This window comes from Alosa alosa, chromosome 4, assembly GCF_017589495.1.
Source record: "Alosa alosa isolate M-15738 ecotype Scorff River chromosome 4, AALO_Geno_1.1, whole genome shotgun sequence".
NCBI classification, from domain to species: domain Eukaryota; kingdom Metazoa; phylum Chordata; class Actinopteri; order Clupeiformes; family Clupeidae; genus Alosa; species Alosa alosa.
The window spans coordinates 17,372,561-17,396,179 of record NC_063192.1 but is presented as its reverse complement, the minus strand read 5'-3'; the positions used below and the strand labels follow the sequence as shown (position 1 = coordinate 17,396,179).

The 23,619-nt window shown below is 38.8% G+C and overlaps 2 protein-coding genes across 3 annotated transcripts in view; one reads left to right on the top strand and one right to left on the bottom strand.

Annotated features, from left to right (window-relative positions):
- Window positions 1–6,236: 6,236 nt before the first annotated feature.
- On the top strand, window positions 6,237–13,702 carry gnat2 (guanine nucleotide binding protein (G protein), alpha transducing activity polypeptide 2). Its single transcript, XM_048241483.1, has 9 exons — window positions 6,237–6,602; window positions 9,329–9,371; window positions 9,829–9,970; window positions 10,097–10,254; window positions 10,456–10,584; window positions 11,182–11,311; window positions 11,611–11,764; window positions 12,134–12,343; window positions 12,826–13,702. The coding sequence occupies exons 1-8, from the start codon at window positions 6,497–6,499 to the stop codon at window positions 12,322–12,324; spliced, it is 1,053 nt and encodes a 350-aa protein (XP_048097440.1). The 5' UTR covers window positions 6,237–6,496; the 3' UTR covers window positions 12,325–12,343; window positions 12,826–13,702.
- A 1,450-nt stretch (window positions 13,703–15,152) lies between these two features.
- gnai3 (guanine nucleotide binding protein (G protein), alpha inhibiting activity polypeptide 3) overlaps window positions 15,153–23,619 on the bottom strand; it is a 32,081-nt gene continuing 23,614 nt past the window's right edge. For both annotated transcript variants that reach the window (XM_048242105.1, XM_048242104.1), the window contains exons 6-9: window positions 18,168–18,297; window positions 17,752–17,905; window positions 16,878–17,084; window positions 15,153–16,538 (exon numbers count right to left, since the gene is read on the bottom strand). In XM_048242105.1, the coding sequence (XP_048098062.1) occupies window positions 16,894–17,084; window positions 17,752–17,905; window positions 18,168–18,297 (475 nt within the window). In that variant the 3' untranslated portion in view covers window positions 15,153–16,538; window positions 16,878–16,893. The remainder of the gene's footprint in view (window positions 16,539–16,877; window positions 17,085–17,751; window positions 17,906–18,167; window positions 18,298–23,619) is intronic.

Genomic DNA, 23,619 nt, shown 5'->3' with positions numbered 1-23,619 from the left:
AGGGTACATTTCACATTAACAACTGTGTCAGCATGAGACAAGACAGGTGGTACATTGCTTGGCGGGAACAACAAATTGGGCCAAAGAAAAATCATGTGTGGGCGAACAACTTATCACACTTTCATGTGATAATTCTACATACGTTACAAAATGTCTTGAGAGCGACATACAGAGAGCGAGAGAGAGAGAAATAGAGATAGAAAGAGAGAGGGAAGAGAGAAATAGAGAGGAAGAGAAATAGAGACAGAGAGAGAGACAGTGAGAAATAGAGAGGAAGAGAAAGAGAGACAGAGAGGAAGAGAAATGGAGAAAGAGAGAGAGACAGAGAGAAAGAGATAGAGAGGAAGAGAAAGAAAGAGACAGAGAGCAGTGCAGTCCAGTGCAGACAGCCCCATGAAATGCAGATGACAGCACATATGGAATCCCACCAACTATGTGCTTTGAGGCCCTTTTACATAACAAAAGCTCCAGTGCCCAGCAGCTCTGACTGGATAGCTAGTGACAGAAGCAGCCCATCTAAAAAACCTGTGGGGTGACGCTGCTAGCAGGATTCAGAGAATGCAGTTCAGTACAACTAGCCAGCACAATGGCAACATATCCTTATAGCATTTCTGTAATCTGTTTCTATAGCATAATGCTTCAGTCTTAAAAGCAAATTATTACGATGGCAAGTTGTATTATGTGTTATAAAGCTGAAGGCAGGGTTTGAGTGAAATTAAATAAAGGCACTCAATCACACCCCTGCCTACTATAGGATACATCCATATCGTTTTGGGTCTAAAGTCACATCTGTTCAGCATGCACTTAGTTAATTAAGTGTTTCTTATGAGTTATGGTTTGTATATTATATTATATTATATTATATTATTTGTTTATTTTTATTAGGCTATTGATTGCATTGACATTATTGTTTATTATTGCTTTTCTCCTTAATGTAGTCTTACCAACTTTTTAAAACTGTTCACTGTTAATTTAACTATTGTATTGTTTTATTTGTAAGTCACTTTGGACAAAAACCTATAACCAAAACCATTACATTCCCCTCTGGCATTCTATATTTGCATGTGTGAGACTGACAACGCTGATCTGATTTCTCAGATCAGAATTGAAAGTCTCTAAACTACGGCAAGTGTTCAACTTCCACAATCACATAAAAGCAATGTCTCATTTTGAGCAAACCGCAAATGTTTTAGCACATCCATGCAAAATATTATGGGCATTTGTCTGATATTCATGATATTATCAATTACACAAACGCAAATTCTTCTATTCACTTTTTGGTAAATCTAAATTGAATTTCTATTCCTTCTATTCACTTTTCATAAGTAAATGTCAACTTAAATTGAATTGCTGAACCTTCAACCGAATGTCCTTTTTCTTCTAAAGGGGATAATAATAATAATAATAATAAATTTATTTGTAAGCATTTCATACAGAATGATCAAAGTGCCAGTTCTCTAAACTCAGGTGTCATTATCAATCATGAACCTTCAAACATATCAAAAATATAGAAAATGACGCCAAACAGAGCCTTAACCCTCTACCCCCCCCAAGCACGCCATATGGCAACTGTGGCATACTATATTCCAGGAAGAAACCTCAGAACCTGACTTAATAGGGGATTTTCTCCCTGTAGCAGATGACTGAAAATGTAGTCTACAGGATAAGATTTTTTTCCTGTACAGGTATGTTTTCAGATCTTTTTAAAAAAAAAAGTTGACATTCTAATTTTTTTTTCCCTTCTGAAAATTTTTCTATTCTGACAATTTTCTGACATGTTCTGTCAACAAAATGCAGTACAAACAAACCATAGGTCTATACAGTCTATGGTCCAAATAGAAAAAGTATACAATATGAATCCTGTCCAATCTCCTGCTGTTGATCCTGTTGTCCAATCTCCTGCTGTTGATGCTACAATGTGTAACTTGTATTGTTGAAATAGATATAATAGAAATAGAAATACTGTATGCTACAGTAATTTCCTGTGTATTAGCCACATTGTGTATTAACCGCAGGGCAGTGTTTTATGGAAGTAAAAAAACAAACAAACATTAGTACCATATTAACTGCCCCTGTGTATTAACCTCATAGCTGAAGCAATTTTGCTAAATCAATGTATAAACCTCGGCTAATAATTGGGAAATTACGGTACAAACAAAAAGTGCAGTGTTACATATTTTCAATTATTGTCATCAAAACCTTAGCCATAGAAAAAACAGAAAGAGTCCACTATTACATTGACAACATGGCTAAGCATTCTGACTATAGATTATAAACAATGTCAAAAGGACTTGTCATTTTGATGGCACTGGCATGTTCAATTTGCTCTTAAGACATAAACAAAACAATTTGTGCAAGTTATGGGGTAGTCCACAGTGTGGTGCTGTTTGAACAAATTGCTTTTGGAAAGGCATTCAGTTTTGCAAATGTATTCGACGTTACAGCACAAAAACATGGAGTATATAGCTCCCTCTTGTGGGTAAGTGTGAGTCAGAGTGGAGCACCATGGACAAATATTCTTTTGACTGCAGTTTTCATCAGGGTACTCTTAATAAACAAAATATCAGGATAAATCTGTAAATGTGTTATTGATGATAAATCAACATAATAATAAGTGTCAAATAAGAATTATGTGAGCTTCACTGACAGCTCTGCAAGCTCCGCAGGGAGGAGTCTTACAAGTACAAGTACAAGTCCAGCACCTACTCAATGAGGTTTGGACCGGAGATATATATAGAGACGTGACCTCCTCTCACAGCACATTACATAAAAGAGCTTCAGAATCTCTGAGATGGAGCACATCTGAAATGCTTGAATAGAAAGACAATAGATTGTACATGCATACATTTCAATATGGTGTTAATTTTTATTTTGTTTTAGCCTTCTTGCATCCAGCAGATCTCAATTCAAGCTTACTTCTGATGGACCCTTTGTATATAATCATTGATAGTGCTATCCTGGAACCGATGGTGCAATATGTAATTTTAATATTCATGATTTTGTCATTTAGAAGTCAAAAGGATTTTTAAATTACTCTGCTAAAAGTGTGTCTTTATGGTGTTTAACTGTATCTATCTAGAAATCAATCAATCTATCTATCTCTCTCTCTCTCTCTCTCTCTGAGTCATTGGGTTTGGGTTAAAGAAGAAAGTAATGAACCTCCACCATAAACTGAGCAAACCATTACAACCATTGACATCAAAACACATGTCAAGCCCTGACAGCACATGCCTTTGGAGTTCTTTTTTTAGCAACAGGTAGATTTAACCTTGCACCTGAGGTGAAATGTAAGCTGGTTGGAATCATCATATTAGTATCACACTCTACAAGTGCTATTTCCTTACAATGCAACTCCAAGTAGCAGATATTAAAAAAAATAATAATGGGGGGAAGTAATTCATGATAAATGGCAAGGTATTGGGGTTGATGCAAGGTCATTTGGACTTTGTTAAAAGCACAGTTTGAAGTGGCGATCATGGTAACACTGTTTTTTAAGGTGACTTGTCACCCAATCACAGCAGGCTGGCTCTTGATCTGTGCTGCATTGGAGACTTGGTTATTGCTGCATGCAGACCTATTTTACCTGTTCTCAGGAGTCATACCACCTCCTTGCTGCAGCCACCCAAGGCAGGAAGCAGCCATCTGCCGCTATAAGCCGTCCCCTCCCAAGGTTTATGCGGGACTTATGCAGTGTGTAATCTTGTCAACAGATCAACAGGCCTGATGCTGGACGGGAGGCGGGAGCAGGCAACAGGCCGTAATGAGATTGGAACGGAGGAAAAGTAGGATACCATGATTAGCTTGCTATATTCCTCTTTGAAGCGTTTAGGGATTTGAGACCCCAGCAAACTGCACAGGAAGGGGCTGGTTTTGGCAAATCAGGAGACAGAGGTGATTTGGGAGTGAAGAGAAAGGTCTGAGTTATTGCCAAGAAAGTTGTCATTGAACCATGGCCCACACTCAAGAGGTGCCTGCTATGAGAGTATATCTAGGTAGTGTTAAGCACTACTGTACAAGTTGCTAGGTGTAATTCGTTGTCCTGTAAAAACTGTAAATGGGAGCCGATCATTTATTTTCCATGGCTTATATGTGACAAAATGAAAAATGCATTTGCAAAAAAAAAAAAAAAAAAAAAAAAAAATAGTTGACAATTTTCTTACCACGAAGAGTGCTGCTGCTGCTGAATTGCAGACAACTGAGCACAGAAGGCCAAAGTGTCCTGCTACCCTGTTATGTAAGCTATCAATCCAGCAGAAGGTTAAATGCACAGGACTGAGTCTTGTACAGGGGAGTAATCCTGGTCCTAAACTGAAATTGGCTCTTGAGAGTCTTCATTACAACTGTAATTTAGGTCAGAGGAAATGACACACGTTTACAAGGGAGCTTTGTAATTGCTTCCTCAGACTTCTCCAAAGCACTCTTATGTACAAGTCCCTTATATATTACCATATCAATCCTATAAATGTACTTCTCTGACATCTTCATGGAGAATCTCAAATTAAAGGTTCATGGAAGAGGCCTTACACCTCATTAAGACAATGGAGAAATGGAAGTGGACTGACATTTTTGTGTTTTGTAACATCTTTAATGATTTTACTAGCATAGCTGAGCATTCATTCAATTTGCAAGTCATTATCTTGCTGATTGACCACGTCAAGTAAATTATAATGTTTGAACCACATTGCATACTGTGGTAGCTATTAAAGCTATGGAATTCTTTTTTATATATGTATTTAAAATTATTTATATAAATACTAATAATTAATATATAGCAAGGCATGCCAGAGAACTAGATAGTGGGATGGGATCACTGTCAATGCCAAGGCAAATAGACTCTAATGGCATCAACTTCAACATGGCATCTCCCTTCACTCCACCCATGCAGGGGTAATAGAAAACATTATCTATATTATTTTTACAACTCTTATAATGTTACTGCTACTACACTGCACCTACCTGTGCATGTTGTTCATACATTGTTCATACTGCATATCCATATCTATTCTGCTCTTATAAGGCTACTGCTAATACATTGCACATATTTATATTTAATTTATATTACTGTAAACCATCCCACTTTTTTAACTGTATACTACTCTCTACACAGCACTATATGTTGTATACTGCTTATACTGCACCACCTGTCTATATATCACATTGCTCTATTCTGCTTTTTTGCACTTCTGGTTAGACACAAACTGCATTTCGTTGTCTATGTACTTGTACTTGAATTGTGATGTGTATCAAGAGATCAATCCTACACCTGTGTCCCCCAGGTGTCTATAGGACCTTTCTATAGATTAAGCGTAAGGCTCGATGGTCTCCTATTAAAAGCTGTAAGCAGTCATCAGTTTACATTTTGTGAAACATTGACATTGATATTGAGAATTTTTGGGGCCACCATCACAGCCTATTTTCCAGGCTTTAAACTGACCCTGTCAAAGATCAGTCACACCCAAACACCAAAATACTTTCACTAAAGCTTCAACAGGATTTGTTATATCTCAGCTGTAGTATACATTAGAAACCAAGCCTCCTAAGGCCTCGTTTTGCCAAGCTGATGAGCTGTACATTCCGACTAGCCCACTTGTACAGCATTATCACAACCTTTTTTATGCATCATATTCCCAAGATATCAAATTTAATATGTCGCTATATCGGGGAGCAGAGATCTTGAGAAAACAGGTCTAAAATGTCAACTGATGGCATCTTAGCGCTTCCATAGTCTTCTCTTCTAATATAGCTTCAAAAGACAAATGACAACAACAGACAAGAAAAAACATCAAACTCAGACAAAATAGCACATGTTTACATGTGGACTGGGCCAACATGCAGAATGTGCCTTGTAATGCTTTAGGCCTTTATCTACAACTTGATGACAAACTCTGAAAAGTAAACTATAATCTTCAGTTCACGTGAGCTAGTCACATTCAGGTATACAGGCAATTGCAGGACATGGCCTTCTTATCACAGGGGTAGAGAGTCTTTTCCCAGCGGTGCCTATTTCTTGTCACAGGAGAAGAGCAGAAATGTTGATTTCGGCTGTAGGACTTCATATTCTACATTTCTCACCTGTCCACCACCCCAAATTAAATTACTCAGACTGGGTGTTAGTCTTACTTTTTCTCAACCTTCACTTCTTGTCCTTGTTAGCTGAGCTAATTGGATTGGCTGGTTCACAGGGGAAGATCTAGAAACCCCTCCCCAATCCCAACCTAAGACATTAGGCTTTGACAGAGAGGAATTAGAGTGGTTTGAGCCTCAGACCTGAAAGACACGCCCGTTTGCCCGGGTCCTTGGACAGTCCCGATCCAGTTATCTGCCAAGGAGTGCTGGGAAGCTACTGATCTCTCCACTCTCAGGTCACCCGCCCGTGGCAGATCATTTGTGCAGCACCAAGGTGCGTGCATCCATTTCTCTGTGCTCCACACAGGGAGAAAGCCGGCAACATTTCTTACCTCGGGACTTGTAGGATTATAACGGGGAAGGTGCAAACATGGGAGCTGGAGCAAGTGCTGAGGACAAGCGGTCTAAAGAGCTGGAGAAACAGCTCCAGGAGGAGGCTGACAAGGAGTCCAAGACCGTGAAGCTACTTCTGCTGGGTAAGAGAGCTGTCTTTAGACTCTGTCAAGAGGCCTTCGGCCAGGGAGCTGAGCCCAGCAGTACTTAGATACTGGCAACAGAATATCAGGGAGAATTGTCAACAAGTCAATATGCTATATTCCTTGGGTATATTAATTTATATTACATTAGTGAAGGTTGGAGAGGTTTTAAATCTGAATCAAATATTTCAAATGCTTGGGTAAGGGTTACAAACTACACATACTTAATATGTCACCGACCTCACTGTGGAGTCAAGCTTCTTTAGAGCTAAAGATTAAGACAACTGTCACTTAGCTGTTGCTTACGTATACAGTATGTTCCCCCTGGCAGAGGATATACAGCTACATATGCCTACATATAGAGGTGATTAAAAACGTCGAGAGAGAGAGCTACATATGCCTACATATAGAGGTGATCAAAACACATCTAGAGAGAGCTACATATGCCTACATATAGAGGTGATCAAAACACATCTAGAGAGAGCTACATATGCCTACATATAGAGGTGATCAAAACACATCTAGAGAGAACAGCAACTCAGCTACAGCACTAACACGAGAATACATTGTTTACTGCATATGCATATAAATACATTATTTGAATCTTCATAAAAAAGATGGGCATGCAAGTTATGCATTTGATGCTTGTAAAAAGAAGTTGGCAGTTATTGGCATTATTGACTGACTAGTTTTATTGACTCTAAACTGACCGTATGTTTACATAAGTGAGTATAAGTAATGAGAGAATGGATGATTTGGAATGGAGACTGTCATTGTTGAAGCTGACTTTCTAATTGAAGTTATTTAATGTTTGTAGAATTAAAGAACGCCCTGGCTGTGGGATGCAGCACCTATAACTGTAATTGCATTTAGAATGCTGAAGCAGAGAAAACTTTCCCTTTCCATCAGGAGAGCGCTAGGTCTTGTGATTGTCTTCAGATGCTAGATGTCTCTGAATAAAACGTTCATAGCCACCTGAAGCCTATGTTAACGACACCTTACAAAATGCATGGACAACAATCTGCAATCAGCTACTATCCCTCAACTTAACTAGAACTACAAACAACAATCCTTTAGGTCTACAATTATCTGATTGTAAAATAATATAGCATGTGGTTTTCCCCAAGGCACAATATATTGCTTCACAGGAGAAAATAATAATAAATAATACTGATTTTACAAAGTGAAACTCTCATCCTAAGTGCAGCCTTTTTTTTCTGTCCACTGGCCATATCTGCTTAAGAGATCATAACCTCAAGGTTCAAATGAATTAGAGTGCACTGACAGTGAAGGGAAAATCCGATTACTCAGATGGGTTAAGTCCAGATCCTCTCACTGAGCTCTTGTTTAGTTTCTCATTGTGTGGTGGTGCAACAGAATAGAATATTATTTACATTGACACCCACTAAATTCATGTCCACGTGGCTTCTACTGATGGGTCCAAATAAGAGCTTTGACTGTTGCACATCACTTCAAACATGCTTCAGTAAAGAAGGAGTGAAATTTGAGATCTTGACTCCACATCCTTGTCTGGAGCTGATGTCAATCATAATCCAAGACAGGACAAACACTTCCAAAACTACAATGCAGTTGATAGTCAGGGTTCAGAGGCCAGTATGGCAGATTGTTTTGTAAGGGGGGGGGTCCGAGCAGGATTTAGACGGCTTTCCTGTAGGCTCTTAGTAACCCTATTATCCCTCGTTTCATGTCCATTTGACATGTTGTAATCATTTCCCCTTTGACTTTATAAGCACTGGCATGGTTTAAATATCCAGAAGTACAGTATATAGAAGTAGATAGCAGTAGTAGTAGATAGAAGTTAGAAGGGAGTGGGATTGGTCTTGTTTATACGGTATATTGAAACTGCTACACATTGCTGCATTTCACATTTATCTCAAGTTAGCAGAAAGGCTTCCAATGCCTTATTGTGACTGAAAATGATCAAGTAGAATTATTAAGATGATGCAGCAAAGAAAATGTATGGGGCTTTTTTTTTGGGACTAGGAACAATAATAAAGCTTTATATTCACTGAGTACCATGTTCTGCATAATAAATAATATCAACATATATACAATAAGCAGTTGGCCCATTAAACATTTTTTCATTCATCCAGAAAGTTTGTACAGAATTCTGATACTCTCTGGTATTTGCAATGTTTCACGTTTGCACACCCTTAAGATCTCCCAGGGCACTTCTGATCTGTGATGGTACCAGTAAGGCCATTAGCTTCAGTAATTGGTCTATGGGGGAAGTTTACATTAGACCCATCATCGCTCTAATCAGGATGGGGAGTTAAGCTGATGATTAGTCAATGATGTAACCATGATGACGCAAGTCTTGGCTAATTTGCTCATAGGAAAGGGGCATGTCAGCCTCGGGGATGAAGGGAGGGCGAGTCACCGTGGAGACGAGCCACTGCTGGGCAAGGCCCTCTTCTGGTCTGAGCAAGCAATGGGCCCTGCCATACATAAAGGCCACACAAATCCAGCAAAGGCCCTTTTAGACTGAAAACAAATGTCTGCTGCAAGTCCATTTGTAAACATTTGAACACAACAAGACCATCCTCCCTGCCTGCAGCACATATAAGAAAACACATATGGCTTGCCCTAAGTTTGGAATGTTAAATGTATTAGCTATCAACTACTAACTTGTTGATGTAGAAAAGGATGTTAAAGTGGCATAGTATTACCTACTAAATTCATTTCCCTTTGTCCATCCAAAACAGGTGCTGGTGAGTCTGGGAAGAGCACTATCGTAAAGCAGATGAAGTGAGTATCACCACAGTACGCATAATACACAACCCTTCTCCAGCACATCAACACAAAAGTAGACATCTAAAACACATACCGGAAACACACAAATCTCTGCCCAAAGTTTAAGAACAGCAACGGATCAGCAACTACTATCCAAGCTTATGCTATGCTAGTCCTTTAATCAATCCATGATCCATTCAGTCAGCAACCCCTTTTAGAGTTATGCACTACGAAAACATGCAGTAGCCAGATTTGACCACCAGAGGACTAATTTTTGGAGCAAAGAAACGTAGGCCAACAAAGCCGCCAGTGTAAGCACTACAGTAGGCTACCATTTGTTTTCCTTACAAGCGGTCTTCCAAAGCCATAATCTGCAGTCCACGCAGAATCATGTGCCATTAGGGTCTGGTCTATGTCACTGTCATAGCACCTTACACTGACATAATGATTCCTTCCCTTCTCTCTCACTCAGAATTCTCCATCAGGGTGGTTATACAAAAGAGGAACAATTGGAGTTCAGGGCTGTCATCTATGGCAACATCCTGCAGTCTGTCCTGGCCATTGTCAGAGGAATGGAGATGTTGGATATCAATTTTGGCGCACCAGGAGGACAGGTTAGCAAAGAACCAGTCACAGAGACTCATTACTCTTCACCAGAAAGCCAACTGTTGTCAATAGTATGCTGTTGTCAATTGCCCTATGTTGGCCAGTAATGGGCACGATTGTGTACCTGTATACAGGAGGATGCCCAGAAGTTGCAGAACTTGTCAGACTCCACTGAGGAAGGCACCATGCCCCCTGAGCTGTCAGATGTCATCAAGAGGATTTGGAAGGACTCGGGTGTGCAGGCTGCTTACGAGAGAGCTGCTGAGTTCCAGCTCAACGACTCAGCTGGATAGTAAGTGCCAAACAAACAACCATACTGATATAACAACATCCATCCAACACAAAAAATAGTCCTTATGAAAGCATCACAAAGAAGTTCATAACAACTGCCTGAATGTCCAGTGGAGTTGAAGAGAAGTCTGTTGTGAAATGAAGGGGAAATGGAGGATCAAATGGACAAAATTGAACTACTCATTTGGTCTGATTTTTACAGCTACCTCGCAGACTTGGACAGAATTGCCGCCGCTGACTACTTACCCACTGAGCAGGATGTGCTGCGATCTCGAGTCAAGACCACTGGTATCATTGAGGAAAACTTCTCTTGCAAAGAGCTGATCTTCAGGTGAGATCAGCAAACTCTCTGTTTAACTTGAAACAAAATAAAAATCTGCCCATCCCACACACTCTGTCAATCTGGGAAAAGGTCTATTCCAATCCACATCTGGGGAAGGATCACATGATAAGGGTGCAAGTAGTGTAGTGGTTAAGGAGTTAGGAGGTTAGCAATGAAGATGTGGGTTCAATTCCCAGCTGCCACCGTTGTGCCCTTGAGCAAGGATCTTAGGCTCTTGCTCTGGGGGACAGTGGCCTTTGTAATATAAATGACATACTGTATGTAAGTCGCTTTGGATAGAAGCTTCGGCTAAATTATTTATTGATGAAGATAAATGAAAATGACATCCTGTCATTAAGGAGTCTTGAAAAGAGAGATATCCAAATGATCAGTTGATCGTTCACTAAAGTGTTTTGATTTCAACACTTGGAGATATTCTTCTAATGCCCAGTATCGCAGGCTTTTTATTGCCTTCCACCCCTTGTGTCTTGTTGAAAAGTGAAACATGATTTTGGCAGATTCAGAGGGAATCTTTTTGTCGAGGGGTTTTTACTTTCCTTTTTCTGGATTCGCAGAATAAATATGATCTTTCTTCTTCCCAACTAGGATGTTCGATGTGGGGGGTCAGAGATCAGAGAGAAAGAAGTGGATTCATTGTTTCGAGGGTGTGACCTGCATCATCTTCTGTGGTGCCCTCAGCGCCTACGACATGGTGCTCGTGGAAGACGATGAAGTGGTGAGTGAGTTGCCAGGGCTGATGCAGCCACTTCCCAAAATAACAGTGGACGCAGTGCCACCATTTGCCCAGAGTTAAAAAAAAAAAAAAAAAAAAACAAAAACAAAAAATAAAAAAAAAACATGTGACGATTAACATGGAAAATAGGCGACCAAAGAGACACCCTGAAAATAGTTAGTCCCCTGACTTGCACACAAAAGGCCTACAGAATTCCTCATGGGCATCATTGATGTCTCCACGGGACTCCTTTCTTTACTGACGCATTCTCACACCGATCTCTTTCTCTCTGCTCTTCTCAGAACCGCATGCACGAGTCTCTCCATCTATTCAACAGTATCTGCAACCACAGGTTCTTCGCCACCACATCCATTGTGCTTTTCCTCAACAAGAAAGATCTCTTTGAGGAGAAGATCAAGAAAGTTCATCTCAGCATCTGCTTCCCTGATTATGATGGTATGTCAGGAGCATCTCCTCTTCTCCCTATGCCTACAGATCTAAGCCCAAGTTGCATGTAATATCATGAATGACTTATATACCAATATATTTCACATTTGCTCCTAATGAAGTGATTGTCAACAACAACAACAACACATTACATTTTATATAGTGCTTTTCTCGATACTCAAAGCGCATCATATGGATGGGGGGACCTCACTAGTAACCACCACCAATGTGTAGCACCCACCTGGGTAATGCACGGCAGCCATTATGCGCCAGAACGCTCACCACACGCCAGCTTGAGGTGGAGAGTGAACTCACTACCTCTGGTGATGAATGATGTCATAGGGTAAAGCCTTGCTCTTATGTTCTTTACCAATCCAGGGCCCAACACATTTGATGATGCCAGCAACTACATCAAGCAGCAGTTCCAGGATCTGAATATGAAGAAAGGAGTGAAAGAAATCTACGCTCACTTGACCTGTGCCACAGATACAAAGAACGTGGAAATTGTGTTCAATGCTGTCACAGACATTATCATCAAAGAAAATCTTAAGGACTGCGGTCTGTTCTAGGCAGTGATCACAAAAAAGGGTAAGCTGAACTGCATTCTGTAACAGACACTGACTCCGTGGTAACTAGTTATGCCTCAACTCCCCCCTGACCAGCAGTAATGAGGCCCAGCTTTAGTCAGACCAAGGAAAATAGACCACTGGAAATCAAATTAATTTATGTCCATAGATGACAGAGTATACCTCAAGCAGTTGCATCATAATGTATGACAGTATTCTATTGCTAAGATAACTCGATTGCTAAGAAGCACCAGATTACATTAAACGACATGCTAATTAAGAGGAAGCTGGAGAAGGCACTTTAATAGTGTTCGTATCTCAAATGCATCATGCCATCTTGGCCATCCTTTTGGAAAAGCATGATGATGCATTGATCTCCTGTTTGTATTGGTAAAGCAATATCAGTAAGAGAGCACTAAAAGGTGCATCTGAGATCACCTGAATGAACTGACATCTGTATTTGTTGCAATTATGTTCTTGCATTTGTTGTTTTTTTTAAACTAGGATTTTGCTTCTGGTACTATGCCTCGAGCACAGCTCTGAGAAGACCCACAGGTTGCACTACTGGCTGTGGCTGATGCTCACCCAGAAGGCCCAGGTTTCTGTCACCCCTCCGTCCACACCAGTCCGCATTCATGCTGGATAGTGCAAAACAGACTTGACCCGAGACCCAACTCTCCCGGAAACAACACACACCATTACAGGGGGATGATGAATGTCACTTTGAGAGAAACATTTTATAAAAATGTGGGTACCTCAAAGTAAGACTGCTTGTAGACACAGGTGTAGTTGCTCCCCTCATCTTTAAGTAATAGTATACTTTTGGTGGCTTTATGATGGAGAAGTGGTTTTGATGGTAATGGCACATCAGGGCCTGAAAAAAGAAATCAATTTTTATAGTGATTCTTCCACCTTGTTTTATGTACAGTACCATCGAGTGTCTAGTTTGCAATTTCTTGTAAAATTGTCAGAAATTTACCAGTATCATAACGCAGATTACAGACCAAAACATATGTTTTTGATACATATGTTATGTAATTCAATATGTGAAAAGAACTTTTCTCAGAATCAAACCAAGTAGAGGATGTATTTTGTAAATAAGAGTAGGTAAATATTTATGTCACAAAGGATATCTAATATATGTATATGTATATATATATATATATAAATAAAATATATGTATATATACAGTTAAGAACAATATTATTCATCATTATTCACTGGTAAACACTGATTTAATATTGATATTCTCTGGGCCAATATGTTTGTTCTGACTGAAAATGACACTGACATATGCCAAAAGGTTGTAAGATAATGTGGTCATGGAATCATTTTTATAAAAAAAAATGGCATGTCCAAAAGTATTCATACTTTTTATGAATTGGACCATTAAACCACACAATGATCCTAAACATACAGCCAAACAAGGCAAGAAATGGTTAACAAAGAGCAATTTCAACATTTTAGAGTGGCCCAGCCAGAGTCCAGACCTCAATCCGCCAAAAACGTGAGCACAAGGCCAGTGTGAAGAATAATTTCTGCCTCAAACCCCGGATTGCTGCTAAAAAGGTGTGGTCTAGAATCATTGTGAAGACATGGAGAGGCTTGGTAGGTATTATAAGAACCATTTTGAGAGCTGTGAATGCAAATAAAGGTTTCCATTGATTTACTTAAATTTTGTTTTTCCATTGATTGCCTTAAAAAGGGTATGAATAATTTTGGACATTACATTTTTCATAAAAATGTTAAAAAAAGATTAACACCTTTTTTTTTTATTAAATGTTTCTACCAAATTGTCTTACAACCTTTTGGCATGTGGCAAGGTCATTTTCAGTCAGAACAAACATACTGATTAAGAGAAAATCAACATTAAATCAATATTTGCCAGGGGTGTGAATAATTTGGCTCTTAACTGCATATATTTATACATACATATGTATCTATATACATACAACAATCTCTTTAAACCATGGAAATACTAGAGTCCTGTTGTTTGATTTTGAATGGGAGGTTTTAATTTCCTGGCTTGTAAATGTAGACACAAAAAATAAAGATTTGACCAAGCTGCAACGTTTGCACATGTCGTTATTAAAACACACAATTCTGTATATGCAACTGTCTAATAATAGGCAGTTCTCCATTGCAGGACCTCTGAGACCTTCCCAGGTTGTGAATGTTTACATAATGGACCCCTAATCGCCCTTTTCAGTCTTTCTGTTTAGCAGCACATGTCAACAAGGCAACTATGCAAGCGGTCATTTATTTTGCTGTATAGACTATATAAACTATGTTCTATATTCTTGCTGGTTTTAGAAATGTTGCTTGTCATCTTCCACTCCTGTTGGATTAAACTAATACAGATCAACCATCTTTAAGAGCAAACTCCAGCAATTTCAGGACTGGACAGAAGTACCTACCCCAGAGTAGGCCCTTATTCCACCTCGAAAACAAGTCTGAAAGAGCTCCTCCAGAGGCAGATTCCGCTATCGGAACATAGATAATGGTGCGGGTCTCCCTTAAAAGGCCGCCCGAGTTCCTGCAGTGGAATATGGCCTAAGCATAATCCACAGACTCAACAAGAATGGCATTAATTACAATGATTACTCACCGAGTTTGAGAAGATGCATCACCACAGACACAAAAGATGATAACAAGAAGACGGGCTTGGAACATTCAGTTGAAAATCAATCACACTTGGATATCAAAAACTCAGAAGAAATCATCTATGGCATTACAACACACAACCAGTTTCCGGCTTCAGATGGATGACCACATTTAGCTAGCAAACTGTGGGAGAAAATGTGATCAGTAAGAACAGGCAGAGTCAAAACTGTGATGCAGTGCTTTAATAGATATTAGTGGTCAATTCTCAAAAAGGAATAAAAGCACTCTTCAATCTAATATTTTTAAGCTAAAAAAATAAACAAAATTGAATTCTTAGTGGCATTATCTAACAATGTTAAGACAAAGCGATTTATCTGGACAAAGTTAAATAGTACCAGCCATGTCATGAAACTCCCCTCTGGAATGTTCAGGCTGTTTTAGAGGAGCGGACTAGTCTCAAACCCACAAACTGTCATTAGGTATCTGGCAGAACATCTGTACAAAGAAATAAGGCATGCTAGAGGGCTCAAGGGCATTCAACAATGTAACAGTTCTTCCCATGTAGATTAATGTTTAATTGCAACTTCCATCTTGTTTGGTCAGATATAATTTTTGTATCAACTGAATCCACAGGATTAAAGAAAGAACATCTAAGAAAGAAAGGCCCTCTTTTACAAGTCAACAAATATCAAGCATTTAAATTCCACATGACTAGGTCAAGGTTACTTTCATAAAAAAAGTTATTACAAAGAGTTGTAAGAGCTAAGGAGCCATGTGTGGCAGGACCATCACAAAGACTCTTTGAACTGGTAATAATTCACACTATACAAATGAAACTGTAGTGGCTACCCACAATCAAAAAATATTGTCTAATATAAAATGGTCCATTTTTGGTTAGTGAAATAAAGAAAATTCCAGAACCTGTATCATCCCTGTAGATTATCAAAGCTATTAAATCTACTTTGAAAGTGAAATCGCACAAAACAGGCATCACATTTCATAATCCTTTCATAAGGTAGAGCAATTCTACCGACAATCTCACAGGAGGAGACAGATTCATTTTCCATAATATTACTTTTAAAATCATTAATAATTTATCAAATGTGGAACATTGTGAATCATTGTGAAAAGTAACAGTTACACTGACTGCATTGTACAGGCATGGTATTTATGTCAAAAAGGTTATGCGTTACCTCAACAACTTGACTAAAACATAATTAAAACAACTAAAAAATGTGAAAACTGAGATGAAACCATTTCTTTTGTAGTAATCCCGTGCATAGTATAGCCTGATTCTGCAGAGAGTATAGGACTATGTGACGATTAACTAATGATGACAAGTACCAAAATTCCATACATATTTGTTTGCTGAAATGCTTGATGGCACGATAAATACAAAAAAGGGAATCTTTAAAAAAGAACACTTATATTGCTACAGGTGGAGGGAGAGTACAAAAAGGCAGTCTCACACATGAAAATCAGTTGTACAGCTGTGTCTGAGTGCAGTCTCATAACTGTCTCTACCTAGCTCCACTTCACAAAGACTTGGCTGTCCTTTGAAGAGAGCTCTGCTGAAATCCATCTCATTCTCCATGCTGCAGTCGCGCCAACCACTGCAAGAAACGAGGGGGGAGGAGATTAGGACACAACTGAGGGTACGCTCCAGCTAAGTATGGTTATGGTTATATGATTTAGCAGACACTTTTGTCCAAAGCGACTTACAAATAAAAACAATACAATAGTTAAAAAAATAACAGTGAACAGTTTTAAAATGTTGGTAAGACTGCATTAAGGAAAATAACAATAATGAACAATAATATCAATGCAATAACAATGATCAATAGCCTAATGAAAATAAACAAAGCATTAACTCATAAGAACCACTTAATTAATTAAGTATATGCTGAACAGATATGTCTTTATAAGTAAAATGATAATACTATGTGCCGAACCTGAGTTGTCACTGGTTTAGTAAAGACCACATTCCTTCAGGTTGTGTTTAATAATGACATCTGTGACCGCATCAAACACAAACTGGACATTCTTGGTGTCAGTGGCACAAGTGAAATGTGTGTAGATCTCTTTAGTGTCTTTCCTCCGGTTCAGGTCCTCAAACTGGCACTGGATGTACGCAGCAGCCTCCTCATATGTGTTGGAGCCTGAATGCAGAACGAAGAAACTTTAGCTGTGTTCACACAGTTCGCACTCTAAACAATGTCCAATTGTTTTTTTTGTCTGTCGCTTCAGTGATGACCTATTTTCTAAGAGCCAGACTGGATCTCTGTGGTCAGTATTCTCATGTTGACATTTTATGTAGGCATGATAAGGGCATTCCTAAGATGCACTAGAATTTAAGAATGCACTGTTAAAGCAACCTAAACAGATGTCTAGGGGACTCTATCTATGGTAATAAAATCTGGTACAAAGTGACTGCATGCGTTTGCTTAATCTTCTGGTTTGTCTCAAAACTGGTTCTCCAGACAGTAAGAAGTGTGTGCTTAAATCATGACAGTTTACATAGGTGTACAACTACACTTAAACAGATAGGTGGCAGGTTTCCAGTCTGTGAAGGCAGGACTGTGTTATGATTGACAGCAGGCCAACAAAACTAGAGCAGTAGGAAGAGTATCATCAGTTCACACCAGCTGAACCACAGAGGCCCTTCTTTCCAAAGGCCCAGAAAGAAAGTGTAACAATGCTAGTTATCAGCGGGGCAATCGACCAGTTATATAAAACCATGAGACCGTGATAAATTGCTTCAGTCACGGGTTACAGGAAATCATCTATTAAAGGCACTGTTGCTCTAGTGTGCCAATTTCCCCTCACCAGAATACTCAGGGTAGCAGATGGTTAGGGGACTCTTCTGGATTTTCTCCTCAAACAGGTCCTTCTTGTTGAGGAAGAGGATGATTGAGGTGTCTATAAACCACTTGTTGTTGCAGATGCTGTCAAAAAGCTTCATGCTTTCATGCATACGATTCTGTAGAGACAGATCATTGTCACTACTGCAGCATGTACATGGTAGACTTAAAGGTTACCAATATAACAAAAAATGAAAATCACAAGGGACATTTTCAATAATGATGAGACAGCTGTGGAATTTCATGCACACACAAAACAGGGGGTCATACAATGATGTCAGCAAGATTTAAGGGGCAGGTCCAGATTTCATGTGAAATATCTCTCTCTTGTGTGCGCACGCACACACACACACACACACACACACACAGAATTCGGCTCACCATCTCCTCATCCTCGGCCAGGACCAGGTCATAATCGCTGAGCGCAACACAGAAAATGATAGCGGTGACGCCCTCGAAGCAGTGGATCCATTTCTTCCGCTCCGAGCGCTGGCCGCCCACATCAAACATCCTGTGTTCAAACAGAAGCACCAGAACCAGTTATCGGGCTGCTGACGTGACGCGCCACACCACTCACAGATGCAGGCCAGCTGGGTGCTCTTATTCCACCAGAACACAGCCGGCCCTGTAATAACATATGGCTTTGTGTGCCATGCGAGGTGCATTTCTGAGTACCACCACACAGCACTTGGAAACTAAACAGAAACTAGAAACTAAATATTCTCTATGTGGCTCCCCTCCTGCTAAAATAAACAATCAATTTATTATCAAAATAGCAGGGGGAAGGAAAAAGCAATTTGTGGCCAATTGTAATATGTCATGTATCTAAAGCATTTTGAAAAGTTTCAGTGTCAAGAAGTTCCTGTTCGCATGCATATACAGTGGCTTTAAAAAGCATTCACCTCCTTTGATATTTCCCCATTTACTGCTTTTAGAAATGGAATCTTGATCAAGTTAATTTGGCCTTTTTTACAACAATTTACAAAAATCCCCACTTTAACGTCAAAGTGAAAGCATATTTCTACAAAATGTTAATTAATTAAAAATATATAATGCAAAATAAGCAATTGTATATATAGCAATATTCACCCCCCTTTAAAGTGACTGACCTAAATCAACAGCGGTGAAACGGAGATCGCCTGAGTGCAGTGAATCTGTATAGTTTAATAATATAAAGACACCTGTGTCTGGAAGGTCCAGTCTCTGTTCAATTAGTATTCCTGGCTATAATTCCACCATGAAGATAAAAGAACACTCCAAACAACTCAGAGAAAAGGTTATTGATAGAGATGCACGATATTGAATTTTAGCCGATATCCGATATGCAGATATTTACAAGCTCATTTTGGCCGATTACAATTAACCTTTTATTATGATAGTGTAGGCTACTTGCTGCCGATACGGGACATTAAAAACTTTACTTTGATTCAACCCTGTATCATTTTAGAAATAGACATTCACTCATGAAAAATATTTAAATTATTTCAAATATGGCACATTTATTAAGTAGCCTATTTCACATTAACATGTAAATGTCATACTTGAACAGTAGCCTACAAGACAGTTCCCCAAGAACTGTGTTGTTGACAATATGACACATTGTTCTCAAATGAACAGAAATGCAGCTGTAACCCTGTAGGCCCTACACTTAAAATGTCACTCTGTAGAGTAAAATGAATGAGACCTACAACACGTAGGCTAGTAACTTTACAGCTAGCCTTCATTCTGGACTTCATGAAACTAACACTAGCTTTCTAACGTTAGCTAACGTTACAGACTTTAGAAACTGATTGGCATTGTAAACAAAAGCTTAGCAATGCGTCGTCACGGTTTTAGCTTGTGCTCTTTTTTCTGGCTTAGTGCTTTGTAGAGTTCAGGATGCTGGCTCTTAAGATGTGTAATTAAATTGGTAATGTTAAAAGAGTATCGTTTTACCCCTCCTCGCATCACTGGTACTTTACAAGCACTGCAAATAGCAATTTGTTAACAGTTTCCAGAATTTGGAAATACTGCCACACAGCCAACATGTTGAAGTATGTTGTTGGTGCGCATAGTAATGTAAACATTTGCTTCGTGTGCGCATAATTAACAGGTCACCTTATCGGCCAGGCACATCGGCAGAAATATCCATATCGGCCGATGCCGATAATCAAGTTATGAAGCTTTTATCTGCAGATACCGATGTCGGGCCGATGTCATCGTGCATCCCTAGTTATTGAAAAGCATAAATGAGGGGGACACAAAAACAATTGTGACCGTTCAAGAAGAATAGTGGTGGGGTAGGCCACCAGGGCACCATATGATCACTCTGAAGAACAAAAGCTTCAGCAGCTGAAATGGGAGAAACTATGCGTACAATAACTTTTGCCCAAGTTCTTCACCAGTCACAGCTCTGTGGGTGAGTGGCAAAGCTCTTATTAAATCTTGACTAAAGTTTGCCCTGATGAGACCAAAGTGAATGAGAAGAGAATGTCCAAAGTTTTGGGATCATTTCAAACTTACAAAAGAAGACAATGTGTCCACTGCAAAGCAGAACTGACATACCACAACAACACGTCAACAATAATTCAACATTTGAGCCGAAAGCATCCAGTTGTTAACACCAGCTCACTCACCAAGCATAGCCGACACAAGGAAACGTAAACATTGCTGTTAGTTTATGTATTAGCTAGTTAGAACGTATGGTATTTGTAGCGGCTGTAGCCTAGTGTCGTGAGTCGATATGATTTTAAGCAGAGATGTTCACAAGTCATTTTTTGGAAGTCCAAGTCGAGCTCGAGTCTCAAGTCTTTGAGTTAGTCCAAATCAAGTCTTAAGTCTTTGAGGGGCAAGTTCAAGTCAACTCTCAAGTCTTTTGTCATGAGTCAAAGTCAAGTCTCAAGTCTCTGGCTATCTGATCTGTCCCTAGCACTGTATTGTTAAATATTATGAATTCAAAGCATGTCCTGTAGCTACCATCCATACTGTACAGTATCAAAACCTGTTGTAAGATAAATTATGTTGTCTACTGCAATGCAATCTGAAGAATCACAAATTAAGAACTTTGTTACAATATTTTTTTTTTCCCCAATAGTTCATGTTGTTTGCTACAATTGACATAATAGTGTTCTGGGGGGGATATATATGGGTTTCCCGTTAACCAACAAAACTAGCCGTGGGGCAGAAGACGCTTGGTGGCCGTCCACAACGTTATAAACTTATAGTCGGCTGCTGTAAGCTACAATCGGATTTTTTTGTATACCCTTGTTGTCTCAATGATAATAACGTCTCATTTCAGACTATATTTGCATTGCATGTAAATGCAATGGACTATTATCACTGTTCTTATTATTATCTGTTTTTATTATTATTATTCTTCCACCAAATTCAACGTTTAATGACACTAAAACCACTGAACCGTTTGACGTCATTCAATTACTCCTACAAAGGTCTTGTAAGGGACAATTTTCTACAGACTTTCCCCTAAAAGATGCCAGCTGCAGCAGCAACATTTCCGGAAAGGTACTGGCTTGATGAAATTCATTCTGGACTCTCTATACGACCACATAAAGACCTCGGGATACTTCGGTTTGGCTTTAGGGACCCTCTACTCACTACCACGTAAGTGTAATGTTGTTTGGAACTGTAAAAGAGGTATAAAAATAGCGTTTTGTAGCAGCAAAATGACATGCCCTGGTCACTATCAGGCTAAGGAGTTTTGACTAAAAACGGTAAAATCGAACTTTCTCAAAACACATCCGAATTACATGATTTTGATGTCAACTCAACGTATGTACTCCCAATCATCCGTAAATTGATCTAAAGTGCATTTTACTCCGGATAATTCCTTTAATACTCCTGTGGAAAGGGACCTTATGAAAGCCATGAATAGGCTACTGTTAGGAAATGGACCATACGACTAAAGTCTTGTTAAAACACACTACAGAAACTGAGCTATAACGTTTGTGTTGTCAACATAGGCTACAATGTTTACTTGGCCTACTCATTTCTGCATTGTTCTGGTCTATAAATTAAAGTGTAGCCTGGCACGTAAATCAAGTTTTCCAGTTGTAGTAGCCTACATCTAATCTGTAGGAAAAAATGTGGCTGACAGACCTAGCAAGCTGTTTAAGTTATAGTTGGTTATCAAGATACTTATCAGAATGATCCGTCCTTACTCATATGATTATCAACAACTTTGCCTGCAAAGTTTTCTAAGCTGTTATACATTATACGTGTACGTTTTATATTTTAAAAAAAATATGATTAGCCATCACCTATACTAAAACTGAAAACAATAAAACACAGAATTCTGCTTTGTTTTCAATTTAATATTATAGGCTAGTATTTAACTACCAGTAGCTTGATGGTACATCAATTGTATTGTAGGCCTACTCTACCTTTTTTTTTAATTGTCCTAGAATTTAATTGTCCTAGAATTGTTGAGAGAATTGTTTAAAAAGCTTAAACTGTTTACCAAGTTAGTCGTTAGGTTATAATGCGTCAGCCTATAATGCGTCAGCCTAATGTTATGTAACAACTTCACTTAAATACCTTAGTTGTATTGAACAATTGCAGACATTCCTTGTTTTGGTATAACTGTTAAACTTATTTGCTTTTGCCTTTTAGCTTCCAGACCAGACCAGAGGTGATGACCGTGTATGAAATTACGTGTGTGCCTGTCAACCATACATCTCTGACAATGTTGCTAGCAACATACCTACTAACATACATTCTTACAAACATGTGACCATATCTCAACATATCTGTGCACATACCATTTAACCATACTGAGACTTATCTGAGATCTACACTGAGACATTCTGAGAACTATATTGTTGTGTGGACTATACTCACTAACTATATGGAATATGTATACCTGTGAATCATATTTGTCAACCATTCATACCTTTGAATCATATACCTGTGCTGTGACATCTGTGAAACTTAGCTGTGCTGTTAGGCCTCTGTTTTTAGACCCGAGCTGTGCTGTGTGAAAAATAAGATTCTAACCTAAGTTCTGTCTAAAACTGATCATCTAAAGGGCTGACTCTTTTATTCTTCCGTGATATCACCATCAAATTTGAGCTAATACCATTAACTGAGGCCTCTAGCTCTTGCTGCCAGTTCAGAATTACCACTGATAAATAGATCTGTCTTAGGATAATATGATTGGCATTATCAAGTTCTGTAAGAATGCAAATTCAGTAGACATCTGGTTTCTCCCTAATCATGATTGGGTAACTTTAAAATTGGTTTCAACAACTGTGATTTTTTTTTTTTACTTCAAGCTTACATTGGTTGATAAGTGTTCATACTGCTGTATTAAAACAAAGAATGTTGATCAATATTGAATTAACAATTTATTTTTACTGTCATATACAGTACTCTAAGCTAACATCTAACCAAGTAAGTGGTTTTCAAGAATACTGTAAGTCTATGTAGTCTGAATAATTATACTGTAAGTAATATAATGTTATAAACAGCAGCTTTTTGCATTTGCATGCAATGGTAATTCCCTGGAATTACATTTTCTAGTTCAAAGTTTGCCGTTCATTTGCATTATTATAACATCGTATTTTGTCATTTTTGGCGAAGACATGTATTCCGTTAGGGATATTGAACATATTTAACATCCTCTAACCATCGTGATTTCAAATTGGTGCAGTTTTCAGCACAAAAACTCATTTTATTCTTCTGCTCTTTTGCATTGCTCTATGCCAGTGGTCCCCAAACTACAGCCCGCCACTTCATTTTGGGTGGCCCCCCAAAACATGTAACACATTTAAATGTATTACTCGTATTATTGATAGTAAATTGAATATTCATATTGAATTGAATATCTAAAACAGTT

Excerpts from the sequence above, each read along its gene's own strand:
- gnat2 (XM_048241483.1), top strand. The coding sequence starts at position 6,497 with ATGGGAGCTGGAGCAAGTGCTGAGGACAAGCGGTCTAAAGAGCTGGAG. Across the intron at positions 6,603-9,328 it reads CGTGAAGCTACTTCTGCTGG|GTGCTGGTGAGTCTGGGAAG; the intron begins GTAAGAGAGCTG and ends CATCCAAAACAG. Across the intron at positions 11,765-12,133 it reads CTGCTTCCCTGATTATGATG|GGCCCAACACATTTGATGAT; the intron begins GTATGTCAGGAG and ends TTACCAATCCAG.